This window comes from Musca autumnalis, unplaced genomic scaffold, assembly GCF_047663935.1.
Source record: "Musca autumnalis isolate F117 unplaced genomic scaffold, ASM4766393v1 scaffold_3, whole genome shotgun sequence".
Taxonomy (NCBI): domain Eukaryota; kingdom Metazoa; phylum Arthropoda; class Insecta; order Diptera; family Muscidae; genus Musca; species Musca autumnalis.
The window spans coordinates 145,588,896-145,602,223 of NW_027411866.1; the positions used below are offsets into that span (position 1 = coordinate 145,588,896).

General features: G+C 40.5%; 1 protein-coding gene across 1 annotated transcript; it reads left to right on the top strand.

The window, feature by feature from the left end:
• Positions 1–330: 330 nt before the first annotated feature.
• LOC141400195 (vitellogenin-1-like) lies at positions 331–2,121 on the top strand. The gene is made up of 3 exons (XM_073979647.1): positions 331–726; positions 909–1,213; positions 1,294–2,121. Exons 1-3 carry the CDS (start codon positions 510–512, stop codon positions 1,990–1,992), a joined length of 1,221 nt encoding a protein of 406 aa, XP_073835748.1. The 5' UTR covers positions 331–509; the 3' UTR covers positions 1,993–2,121.
• Positions 2,122–13,328: the final 11,207 nt, after the last annotated feature.

A 13,328-nucleotide genomic window follows, 5' to 3' on the forward strand; every position in this document is an offset into this window, starting at 1 on the left:
AATTTTTCCGCTAGCAACATTGTATGACCGCCAGAAAAAAAACTGCACTTTCAATTCTAGATCAACAATTACATGCGCCAGACTCAGTTGCTTACTTAGTTGGCGTTTGTTGTGGATTGGGTCAATGACATGTTTAGCAACACCTTTTGATTGCAGTAAAGCAAAAACATCAGCAAAACCCTACGATTGACCCCATAATGAAACGTGTGTTCGTTCTAGATTCAGTTTTTATTTTGCAAATAATTACAAAATCCAAAGGGTTTATTGAACTTTATTAAGATGTGCGCTGCTTGTGATTTTCGTCGATAACAAATCTATTTTTCTACGTCACAGAATAAAATCAATCACAACATTTGTTTGGAAGTCAGCAAAATCTCTAGAGAACTTTAAAGAACTATTTTAAGTATAAAATGCCATGAATGAGCTGGAGTAAGTACAGTTCAGTAACAACACTGATCGTCAATTAATCAAATTCCAAGACGAGACAAGGACCTAATTGTGTGAAAGAAATGAATACTTTCAAACTTTTGTGTGTGGTGGGCCTTTTGGCTGTCACTGCTAGCGCTAATCGCCATCAGCAACAGCAGGAACGTTCGCAAAAGTGGAAACCAAGTCAATGGTTGACACCCAAAGAATTGAAAGATTGTCCATCTGTTGATGACATCTCGGTTGAAAGTTTGGAAAATATGTCCCTGGAGCAAGGTGCCGAAGCTTTGAGAGCGCTATGTAAGTATTTTGTATATTTTATATGAATGAAGTTCGTAAAGATAAGAACAATGACCGTGGGCTCTCCTGCTTCTTAATCCAACCCGGTATTCCGAATAGTTGATTTTGTGAAACTGGAATTTTTGAATTATTTATTGTTAATGGTTTTACCTCTCTCTCTCTCTCTTTTCCTTTGTGTACAGACCACGTTTCTCACATCAACTATGACATGAAACCTTCATACACACCAAACCCCAGCAACATCCCTGTGGAAATTTACAAGAGCAATGGCGAAAAGCAAACCACCACTTTGGACAAAATGGCCTCCACCGCTAAGCAACAGCACAACTTTGGCAAACAAGAGATTACCGTTTACATCACCGGTCTTCCAGCTAAAACTGAAACTGTGCAAAAGGCCAATCGTGATTTAGTCGAAGCCTATGTTGAACGTTATCGTCATCGTGCCTCCAAGACTGAAGAAGAAAACCCCAACACTGGTAATCTTGTGGTAAGTGAAAACAACTCCTTCGCAACTCCTCCTTCCATAACTCAAGTAACCCTTATTCTTTCTTCTTTCTACATCTTCAGGTCATTGATTTGGGTAATCAATTGAACAGCCCCAAACGCTATACCCTGTTGGATGTTGAAGAAACCGGTGAAAAGGTTGCCGAATACATTGCTGATCTCATTGAACAGTGCCAAGTTCCCAGCAACATTGTCCACATTGTGGCCCATAATGTTGCAGCTCATGTTGCTGGTGCCGCTGGTGAGGCTTTCGAACGTCACACTGGTCAACAATTTAGCCGTATCACTGCCTTGGATCCCTCCAGAATCTATGCCGAAGATTCGGAATGTTTGACCGGTTTGGCTCGTGGTGATGCTGAATTTGTCGATGCCATCCACACCTCAGCCTGGAGCATGGGTACCACCCGTCGTGTTGGTGATGTTGATTTCTTCCCTAACGGCCCCAGCCGTGGTGTTCCCGGTACCACAAATGTTATTGAGGCCACCATGCGTGCTGTTCGCCTTTATGCTGAATCTGTACGTCCTGGTCAGGAACGCAACTTCCCAGCTGTTGAAGATCGTTCGGTTGAAAGTTATAAGAATTACGGTTGTGGCAAGCGTGTCCATATGGGTCTTACAGTTGACAAGAAAGCCAAGGGTGATTTCATTCTCCAAGTCAATGACCAAAGTCCCTTCGGTCAAAGAGCTCCTGCCAAGCACAATAAGGAATGCCATAGCGCCCATAGTTCTACCTCCAACTGGTCTTCTTCTGATAAATACTAAATTGGATGGAAATAAAATGGCATTTTTTCAACAGGTCTCAATGAATATTGAATATAGTTTTTTATAGGCTGTTTCGAAAGTAATTTTTGTATTTTTTTTATAAATAAATTGTTGGCATTTAAAAAATAATTTCTAAACATTTTTTTATTTATAAAAATAGAGAAAACTCTACCAACTCAACTCTAACCTTCTTATGGGTGGCTATATTACAATATAGACCGATATAGTCCGCTTTAGATATCAAACAATCAAAAAAGTATATGTCGGCTTTGCCGTCAGAGATATACCCTCAGCCTATGTGAATTGAAAAATTCATTTACGAACAGATCGAACGTATTATGTGGCCCTTTTTGGGCATTTGAACTTGCCGACAAAAATGTGGATTAGGATTAAAGTTCAAAAGTGTTGCGAGAGGAGGTACCTGAAGGAATGGACCGACATAGTTCATTATGGAAGTGGATCTTATTTTGAGAGTCATATCTTTTCCATCGATATCGCGCCCACTTGTCATTTCAACAATAACTTTTATTGTTGTTGTAACAGTGTTTGTTATTATGTTTGTATGTTCGTTCTTCTGTTCAATCTGGATCTCCAGTTCCAGGAAAGTGGCTGATTCGATGGGATATAACCACAGATCCACTGGAGTTAGGTGATTTGTGTCGTGCGGGCCCATGCCACATACTGGGCAGATGTCTTGCACGGCGCAGTCGATTTCCGCCCAATAAAAATTTAGGCGACTGCAACATCCCGAGCGCAGTTGAGCCAAAACTACTCTAGTTTGTCGTGGCAGCTGACGCTCCTCAGCTGCAATAGATGGGGATGTATTTCGAGGCCTTTATTCACACTATAATTGCTTAAGGCCTTGGCAACTGCAACTGAATACTATTTAAACTTGCTTGATATGATTGTTGATGTAGGGGTTCTCTCCTGTATCGTTGGACCTTTCCCTCTAGAGCATGGATATCCTTCCTGATCTGCCTGAATGTGTCGGGCCTACCCACAAGATGGTGATTTTGATGGCTCACTCGGTAACATCCAAGCAGATACTGCAACGAAAGCATCTCATTGTGTTGCTTTACTGGAAGAATCTTTACCTCCTCACTGAAGATTTAAGGAGGCACCCTGTTGCTGTTCTCAGGGCGGCATTCTGGCAAGTTTGAATCTTTTTGCAATTCGTATCACATAATCTCGGGGACCAGACTGGTGCCGCATAGCTTACCACAGACCGACTTATCGCGTTATATGTGGTCAACAAGGTTTCTTTATCTGCACCCCAAGTGCTGCCGGATAGGGAATTGAGGACCTTGTTCCTACTTGTCAGTTTGTCGCAGATAGCTGTGGCGTGCGCGCACGACGTAAAAGTAGTGTCCAATGTGACCCCTAAAATTTTGGGGCAGTTTGTGGTCGGAATTCCGCCACCGTCGACCACGACATTCTCTTCCAAACTGCGCTGTCCATGTGGTGAACAGAGTGGCTGTTGATTTTGTGGCGGAAATCTGCATATTCCTCGAATGAAAAAAGGTGGTAGGATCGGTTAAATAGTTGTTCAGTCTCTCACAGATGTCATCAGGATCGTGCAACCATCCCCATACGTTACGATCTCGATGTCGTCTGGAGGGGGCGGAATACAGGAGAGGTAGAGGTTAAACAGTTCCGGAGATATCACCCCACCTTGAAGAACTCCCTGTTCCACACTAAGGGGTTTGGACTTCTTGTTCCTGAATTCCACGTACGACTGGCGTCCACACATATAATTGACTATGCAACGTTTCAAGCTTGCCCGGAGGGTTGTCTGCTCAATGTCCTCAAACAGCGTGGAGTGCCTGACTGTATCAAAGGCTTTTAATAAGTCAAGCGCCACCATCACTGTTCTATCGCACGGCTGGTTGAGTCCTTGACAAATATGTGTGGTAATGGCGTGCAGCGCAGTTGTCGCGCTGTGCTGCTGACGGAATCCATGCTGATAATCGGCAACTTGATAGCTATTTCTGATACTGGGGAGGACTAAGGCCTCAAGGGTCTTTGCTACGGGCGACAAAAGCGAAATCGGCCTGTACGATTCACTTTTGCTGGGCTTCCGCAGTGGGACCACCCTGCCCATTTTCCAGACTTTGGGAATAATGAGGGTGGATAGCAACAAATTGAGAACTTTAGTGAGATACTCCACTCCAGGCTCATCTAGCTGCTCCAGCATTCCATCAGGGCCCAACGCTTTGGATGATTTAGCGTTCCTGATGGCATTGGCAACATCATCCATTGTAAACTGTGGTGGTTCCTCCTCGGCAGCAAGAGATCTGATGCGACGTAATACTCTTCTCTTCGCCCTGTCAATCTCGGGGTGCTCGACAAACTGTCGATTAAAATAACTTGCGCACCTTCGGGTCAGTCAACGTAACGTCGCCAAACGTGACTGAGGTCCTATCTTCCCTTCTTCCAGGGTTCGAGAGTGACTTAACCGTTGCCCACAATTCACCTATACCGGCTCCAATATTGCAACTCTTCAGATGATTTAACCACTTATTCCGCTTATGCTCTCTGACAAGCCTGTTAACTTCCAGTGTCAGCTCCCTGACTCTGGGGTCATTGGGGTTGGTTCGGCGAAGCTCATCACGCTCATTTGCTAATCCCGTCGCTTCTGCTGGGAAGTTTGGTCTTACTTCGGGTATTCGACCAGCAGGGATATGACGAGGGGCTGCAGCAGTGATGATGTCTCGGAACGTCCTCGGATTGGACAGTTCCCTGAAGCGGTGATTGGTGAACTCTCTGAAACCCGGCCAATCAGCTTTCTTATGATTGTCGAATGGGCGGCGTTCAGAGGTAATGAAATCGGCTTTTTTTGCCCCTTTCGGGTTGTTTTCTCAAGAAGTGAACTTATCCGAAATTTTGTGTGGGAGGTACCCGAAGGAGTGGATAGATATAGTTCATATTCGAACCTGATCTATATCTGATAGATATTAGGACCAAATCGGTCACGCCTTTAAGAGTTATTGTGCATAAAATGTTTCCAAACATTTTTGAACTTTTGTGGGGGAGGTACCTAAAGGGGTGAACCGACCATTAGAAGGTCTTATCTCCCTAGAAGACTTTGTAAAGTTCCTCTATCCATAAACGACATTTGCAAAGTCATCGCCTCTTAGAATACCTTTAAATGATATTTTTATTGGGGACTTTGAATGATCTTCTATTGATTGTACACCTTTGGAAGTTTTTATTTTCTTTTTCCGTAGTAGACATTTGGAAGATCTGATTCCATAGAATCCCTAAAAAAATCTTGATCCCTCAAAAGACAGAAGACCTTTAGAAAGTCTTCTCTCCATAGTAAACCTTACGAAGGTCATTTACGCATAGAAGGTATTTTTCATTCCATAGCAGGTATTTCCAAGTTATTCTCCCCATAGAAGACCTTTAGAATGTCTTCTTCCCACAGAAGACCTGTAGAGAGTCTTCTTCACACGTAAGATCTATAGAAGGGCTTCTATCCATAGAGTAACTTTAGAAGAAACCCTTCCTACCTATTACAGACCTTTAAAAAGTCTTCTTCTCATAGAAGACGTTTATAAGGATTTTTTTACTATAGAAGACCAATAGAAGGTCTCATTAGAAATACTTCTTTCCATGGATGACCTTGGACGATTTTGTTTCCATAGAATGCCTTTGAAAAATCTTTTTCCCATGGAAGACCTTTAGAAAGTCTTTTGCGGATTAAAGACATTTTGAAGTTAATTTTCACACAAAAAGACCCTTAGAAAGTCTCTTCCCCCATTTCCTTGTAGAAGTCCACACTCGTCTTAATAAGTCTGTCTGGTTACCCCAAAATTTGTACCAATTGTTGCTGGAAGTCGTCTGTTAACACAAAAAGCCAGCAAAAGAGAGCGATTCGAGAGAGACATTTTGACAGTTCTTTCACTGAGAGTTTGCAAATTCTTGCTGGACAAATTTCTTCTAGCAAGCACTAGCAACTCTTCTTCTTCTTAAACACAATCAAACATCTGTTTTTATTTTTTCGTTGATTTATGTTTGTGAAAATTAAAAACAATTATTTTTTTGTTTTGCCTTATTAAGGCGAAGGTCATTTTTAGAGTGATATTTGAATTAATTCTCTTTCGAGTTGAGCTATTTAGACCTAATATATAGGAAAGGTTTGGAATTAAATGACTAACATTAAAATAAATAAATAATTCGAATATACAAATTTCGAATGATTTGTGATATAAATGCTAGTTTCCAAGTTTAGCCTTCGTCCACCCACTAAAAAACACCATTCAATATGCCTGATGATCGGTCTAACCACCCGTGAAACGTAGCATAGTGGTTGAATGTGTGGGACTTCGGTGGATTCCTAATTTTTCAATGTACCTATTAGGTCTAAATAGCTCAACTCGAAAGAGAGGAAAAAACAAGCCTAATTGTATTCCTTTTTTTGGAGAACAAAGTTGCAAAGTGGAAAAAATCCTTTTTTGGGTCATTTTCTTTTTTATTTTTAATAAAATACAATATTTTTGCTTCCTTTGGTTCCTTCATTGGCGGACAAATTGTTCTGTTTTGGCAAGTCAGCTGATTGCTTGCTGGTTTTTGCTGGGAAGGTGTCTGTTTACTTTTTACAATTTTCTAGCAAAAGAGAATAAAAACTCCTTACTCTCTGAGAAAGTTCTTGCTGGGAAAGTAACCAGACAGACCTAATGTTTGCAGCAAAAGTTTAACAACAGGACGATGTCTAGATGTCGAAATGCTTCAAACACGATAGACAGGGCAAGCTGGAAGATTGCACGGAGAAAGCTGAATTTAGTAGTAGCTGGATTTTGAAAAATTAATTTTTTGTCGCACTCTTTATACACCTTTTTCACATGTAATTCGAAACATTCCAGTTGTAATTCGAATGATTCCATTTGTGATTCGAATTATTCCATTTGAAACTCGAATTATTCTATTTGTAATTCACATTATTCTATTTGTAATTTGAATTATTTTATTTGTAATTCGAATTGTTTTATTTGTAATTCGAATTATTTTATTTGTAATTCGAATTGTTTTATTTGTAATTCGAATTATTCCAATTGATATTACAAATAGAATAATTCGAATTACAAGTGGAATAATTAGAATTTCAAATGGAATGATTCGAATTACAAATAAAACAATTCGAATTACAAATAGAATAATTCGAATTTCAAATGGAATAATTCGAATTACAAATGGAATAATTCGAATTTCAAATGGAATAATTCAAATTACAAATGGAATCATTCGAATTACAAATGGAATAATTCGAATAACAAATAGAATAATTCGAATTACAATTAAAATGTTTCGAATTACAAATGGAATTCTCGAATTACAAATAAAATGTTACGAATCACAAATGGAATTCTCGAATTACATCTGAAAAAGGTGTAGAGAAGGGGCAGTTTACGCATTGGCAGATGTACTTGAAAAGTACAAGGCCGACATTACTGCCATACAGGAAATACGATGGAACGGGAAAGGCGTCACAACAACACCTAAAGGTGACGCACTGTAATATAACTGCCATGACACAAAGCATGAGTTTGGTTGCGGATTTGTAGTTGGTCGGAGGTTAAAACATCTGGTCTCCAGCATCACCCCAGTGAATGAAAAACTCGCTGCAATTCGATTAAAAGCAAAATTCTTCAACATCAGCTTTATTTGCGCTCATGCCACCCACTGAAGGCAAGGACGAACATACCAAAAATATATTTTGCGAGCGCTTAGAAGAAACTTATGACCGTTACCCTGCCCATGACATTCAAATTATACTAGGCGATTTTAATGCCAAAATTGGAAAGGAGAATATCTATGGCCTAACAGTCGGGAAATTCAGTCTCCACAGTGAATCATCTGACAATGCTATGAGGCTGATAGACTTTGCAGCTGCAAGAAACATGGTAGTTAGCAGTACCAGATTTAAGCATCTCGATATTCATAAGGGCACATGGCTGTCGCCAGATCAAAGAACAAGAAATCATATTGATCACGTTGTGATAGATGGAAGACATGCAACGAGCATGTTGGATGTACGATCGTTTCGAGGTGCAAACATAGACTCGGACCACTACCTTATTGCAGCAAAGGTACGTTCCAGAATTAACGTTGCAAACAAAGTGCGAACAGACACAACACGGAAGTTGGACATCGGTAAGCTGAAATCACAACAGATAGCCACAGCATATTCCACTCAACTGGCCCAATTGCTTGATCAAAGCCCTCCTCGCCCCGATAACATATCAGGACAATGGTAAAACATTGCCCACTCCATGCAAACAGCCGCAAAATCAGTACTTGGATACCAGAGACCTTCACCAAGGAATCCAAGTGTGTCGTGCTGCTACCGAAGAGAAAAATGCGGCATATAGGGCTACTTTACAATCAGTAGCAACGCGTAGGCGCACGAGAGAGATAGAGGGAGAAAAGGAGACAGGAGAAACGTCTTTTCCGCAGGAAAAAGAGAGAGATGGAAAAGCGGAAGTGTGGACAAATCGAGATGTACAGGAGACAGAATGAAGTCCGAAAATTCTACCAAGGAATGAAACATCAAACTGATGGCTTTGGCACTGGCACATCCTCCTGTAGAGAGCAGCAAGGTAATTTGGTAACTGATACAGAGAGTTTGCTAAGGATATGGAAAGAACATTTTTCCAAACTGTTGGTATCCAATAGTAGCAAAATCGACGAAGATATCACAGACCCAATCCCAGAAGATGGTATTGAATGTATACCATCCGGCCAAGATGAGGTAAAGACAGCAATAAACCGACTGAAGAATAATAAAGCAGCAGGAGTTGATGGCCTACCAGCCGAACTGTTTAAAACCGGAGGCGACACGCTGATAAGGTGTATGCATCAGCTAGTTAGCTCCATCTGGCAAGAAGAACGCGTACCCGATGATTGGAACCTGAGCATCCTGTGTCCCGTCCATAAGAAAGGAGATAATACTTTATGCTCCAACTATAGGGGCATAAGTCTTCTCCCTATGGCCTACAAGATAGTGTCAGGGATATTGTGCGAACTACTAAAGCCCATGGTCAACGAAATAATTGGACCTTACCAATGCGGCTTTAGACCCAGCAAGTCCACCATCGACCAGATATCTACCCTGCGGTAAATCCTGGAGAAGACCCAAGAGATGCATATCGACACCTACCACCTTTTCGTCGATTATAAAGCAGCCTTCGACAGCCCGCTACGTTCAAAGGTATTCCAAGCCATGTCTGAATTTGGTATCCCCTCAATGCTCATTCGGCTTTGTAAAATGACTCTTAAACAAGATCTTCAGTTAAAATAGGAAAGAACCTCTCCGAAGAGTTTTGTACCAAAAGAGATTTCGGGCAAGGAGACAGCCTTTCGTGTGATCTTTTTAACATCCTGCTAGAAAAGGTTATAAGAAAGGCAAACGTCAAAAAAGTATGCTGATGATATAGCCATCATGGGACGATCAGTAAAAGAAATAACCGATACCTTTATGAAGGTCGAAGGAGAATCTGCTAAAGTGGGCCTGGCGGTAAACGGCGAGAAGACCAAGTTGATGGTGTCGTCGCGCAAAACGTCCATAGAGCTCGGACCAACTGTTGAAGTTGGTTCCTTTAATTTTGAGGTAGTTAAAGACTTCGTATACCTCGGCACAGCCATAAACACAAAAAAACAACATCAGTTGTGAAATAAAAAGAAGAATTGTATTGACCAACAGATGCTACTTTGGCTCAAGTAAGCTCTTTAAAAACAAAGCCACAACTCGTCAAACAAAAATAACGCTTTACAAAACACTGATACTACCCGTGCTGATGTATGGTTCCGCAGCCTGGGTACTTGCGCAAGCGGATAAGGCAGTGATTAGCGTGTTTGTGAGAGTCAAATTCTTCGAAAGATCTACGAACCAATCTGCGTTAACGGTGAATATCGACGTCGCATGAACCACGAGCTGTATCAGCTATACAACGACATCAGCATGGATAAACGTATCGAAATGCAGCGATTGCGTTGGCTAGGCCATATCATAAGAATGAGCGATGATGAACGCCCTAAAAAGGCATATAAATCCGGGCCGCATGGCGGTGCACGCAGAATAGGCAGGCCAAAGCATAGATGGCGCAAACAAGTGGATGAAGAGATGAGAAGGCTCGGTATTCCAGAAAGCGAAGCACTAAACAGAGAGAATTGGAGATCTTTTCTTAGTTCGGCCTATGGAACAAATGTTCTGTAATTGGCCAGCTAAGTAAGTAAGTAATTCGAATTATTCTATTTTTAATTCGAATTATTCCATTTGTAATTTGAATTATTTCATTTGTAATTCAAGTTATTTTACTTAAAATTCGAAACATAAGAAAAATTTCAAAATTTTCCTTTGGAAATGGAAAAATTCAATCTAAAAAAATGTCACCAGGCCCACCAAACTTCCAACAGACGCAGCAAAAGAACGCCAGCTGCCATAGCAAATACGAGCGATTTTAGGCCAATTAAGATCTGGACGATGCAGCCGCTCAATTCGTATGGGGAACGATTTGATAGCACGATACCCATGTCCATGAGGATTAGAAACGCGCGACACACTGCATTTGTTTGACTGCCCTGCTAAGCCCACTCATCTTTCTCCTTATTCCTTATAGACGTAGCTAGCTAGTCCAGGTTGCAGAATTTTTGAATCTGAACACCGAGGAAACAGAACCAGATATTTTGAGGTTTACTATAGGTTTTCTATAGAAAGAATACATCTAGAAGACTTCTGAATATCTCTTCAGGTCTCCTATAGAGAGAAAATCTCTTGTGGTATTTTATAGGGAGGAGAACTCTTGAGGTGTTGTATAGAAAGGAGACTTTTTGATGTCTTGTATTGAAAGGAGACCTCTTGAGGTCTTCTATTGAAAGGAGACCTCTTGAGGTCTGCTATTGAAGGGAGACCTCTTGAGGTCTTCTAAAGAAAGGAAACTTATTGAGGCCTTCTATAGAAAGAAGACGTCTTATGGTCTCCTAAAAAAAGGAAATGACTTCGGGTTTTATAAAGATAGAACCTCTTCGGGTCTTTTATAGAACGAATTCCCCTTCGGGTCTTCTATAGAAGGAAACGTCTTTTGGTTTTCTACAGAAAGAAAACCGCTTGAACCTATAATAGACTTCATGCGGTTTTCTTTCTCTTGAGTTATTCTGTTGACAGGAGACAGCATGGGGTCTTCTGTAAAAAAAGACGTCTTCGGGTCTTTTAAAGAAACGAGACCAGTTGAAGTCATTTATAGGGTGGAGACCTTTTCCAGTTATCTATAGAAAGAAGACCTTTTAGGGTCTTCTAAAGACCTCTTGAAGTCTTTTATAGGGAAGACCTCTTCGCGTCTTCTAAAGGAGGAAGACCTCTTTAAGTCTTTTATAGGCAGGACACCTCTTCGAGTCATCTATAAAAAGTAGATGTCTTCAGGCCTTCTAAAAACCTCTTGAGGTCTTCTGTAGAAAGAAACCCTCTTGAGGGAATGTATACATCTTGAGATCTTCCATAGAAAGACTTTTAAAGAGTCGTTTAAAGAAAGAATGCCTCTTAAATAGAAAGAAGACGGTTTCGGGTCTTCTATAGAAGGAAGCCTCTTCTGGTCTTCTACAGAAAGAATTCGTCTTGAGGTCTTCTATAAAAAGAAGACCACTTGAAGTATTTTATAGGGAGGAAACCTATTGAAAGGAGATATCTTGAGGACTTCTGCAGAAAGAAGACGTTTTCGGACCTTTTAGAGAAAGAAGACGTATTTGAGTCTTCTAAAGAAACAAGACCAGCTGACGTCATTTATGGGGAGGAGACGTCTTCCAGTCATCTATAGAAAGAAGACGTCTTAGGGTCTTCTAAAGACCTCTTGGAGACTTTTATAGGGAAGACCACTTCGGGTCTTCTAAAGGAAGAAGACATATTTAAGTATTTTATATTGAGGACACTTCTTCGAGTCATCTTTAAAAAGAAGTCGTCTTCAGGTCTTCTAAAGAAATTTTGGGGTCTTCTACAAAGATGACGTTTTGAGTTCTCCTATAAAAAGAATACCACTTGAAGTATTTTATAGGGAGGAAACCTATTGAAAGGAGTTATCTTGAGGTCTTCTGTAGAAAGAAGACGTCTTCGGGCCTTTTAAAGAAAGAAGACGTCTTTGAGTCTTCTAAAGAAACAATACCAGCTGACGTCATTTATAGGGAGGAGACCTCTTCCAGTCATCTATAGAAAGAAGACGCCTTAGGGTCTTTTAAAGACCTCTTGAAGTCTTTTATAGGGAAGACCACTTCGGGTCTTCTAAAGGAAGAAGACCTCTTTAAGTATTTTATAGGGAGGACACCTCTTCGAGTCATCTATGAAAAGAAGACATCTTCAGGTCTTCTAAAGACCTTTTGAGGTCTTCTATAGAAACGAAGCCTCTTGAGGCCTTCTATATAAAGAAAATGTATTCGGGTCTTCTATGGAATGAATACATCTTGAGGTCTTCTACAGAAAGAAAACCTATTTAAGTCTTTTGTAGAAAGAAGGCCTCTTAAATAGAAAGAAGACGGCTTAGGGACTTCTATAGAAGGAAACCTCTTTTGGTCTTCGACAGAAAGAAGACGTCTTGAGTTCTCCTATAGAAAGAAGACCACTTGAAGTATTTTATAGGGAGGAAACCTATTGAAAGGAGATATCTTGAGGTCTTCTGTAGAAAGAAGACGTCTTCTGGTCTTTTAAAGAAAGAAGGCGCCTTTGAGTCTTCTAAAGAAAGAATACCTCTTGAAGTCTTTTATAGCGAAGAGACCTTTTGGGGTCTACTACTGAAAGGAGACATCTTGAGGTATTCTATAGAAAAAACACCTCTTGAGGCCTGCGATAGAAAGAAGACGTCTTCGGGTCATTTAAAGAAAGAAAATGTCTTTGGGTCTTTCAAATAAAGAAGACCTCTTCGGATCTAGTATAGAAAGAATTCTTCTTCGAGTCATCTATAGAAAGAAGACGCCTTTTATAGGGAGATCTTTTAAGGTCTTCTATAGAAAGAAGATCTCTTGGGGTCTTTTATTGAAAGGAGACCTCTTGAGGTCTTATATAGAAAGAAAACCTCTTAAGGACTTATATAGAAAGAAGTCGTCTTCGGGTCTTCTAAAAAAAGAAGACGTCTTCTGGTCATCTAAAAAGAGAAGACGTTTTCGGGTCTTCTGTAGAAAGAAGACCTCTTAAGGTCTTTTATAAAAAGAAGACGTCTTTGGGTCTTCTACAGAAGGAAACCTCTTCTGGGTTTCTATAGGACGAAGACATCTTTAGGTCTTCTATTAATTAACCTAACATTATTCAATAGTTTAGAATGGGGAGTAGAATTTTAAAATAAATAAAGGACACCTCA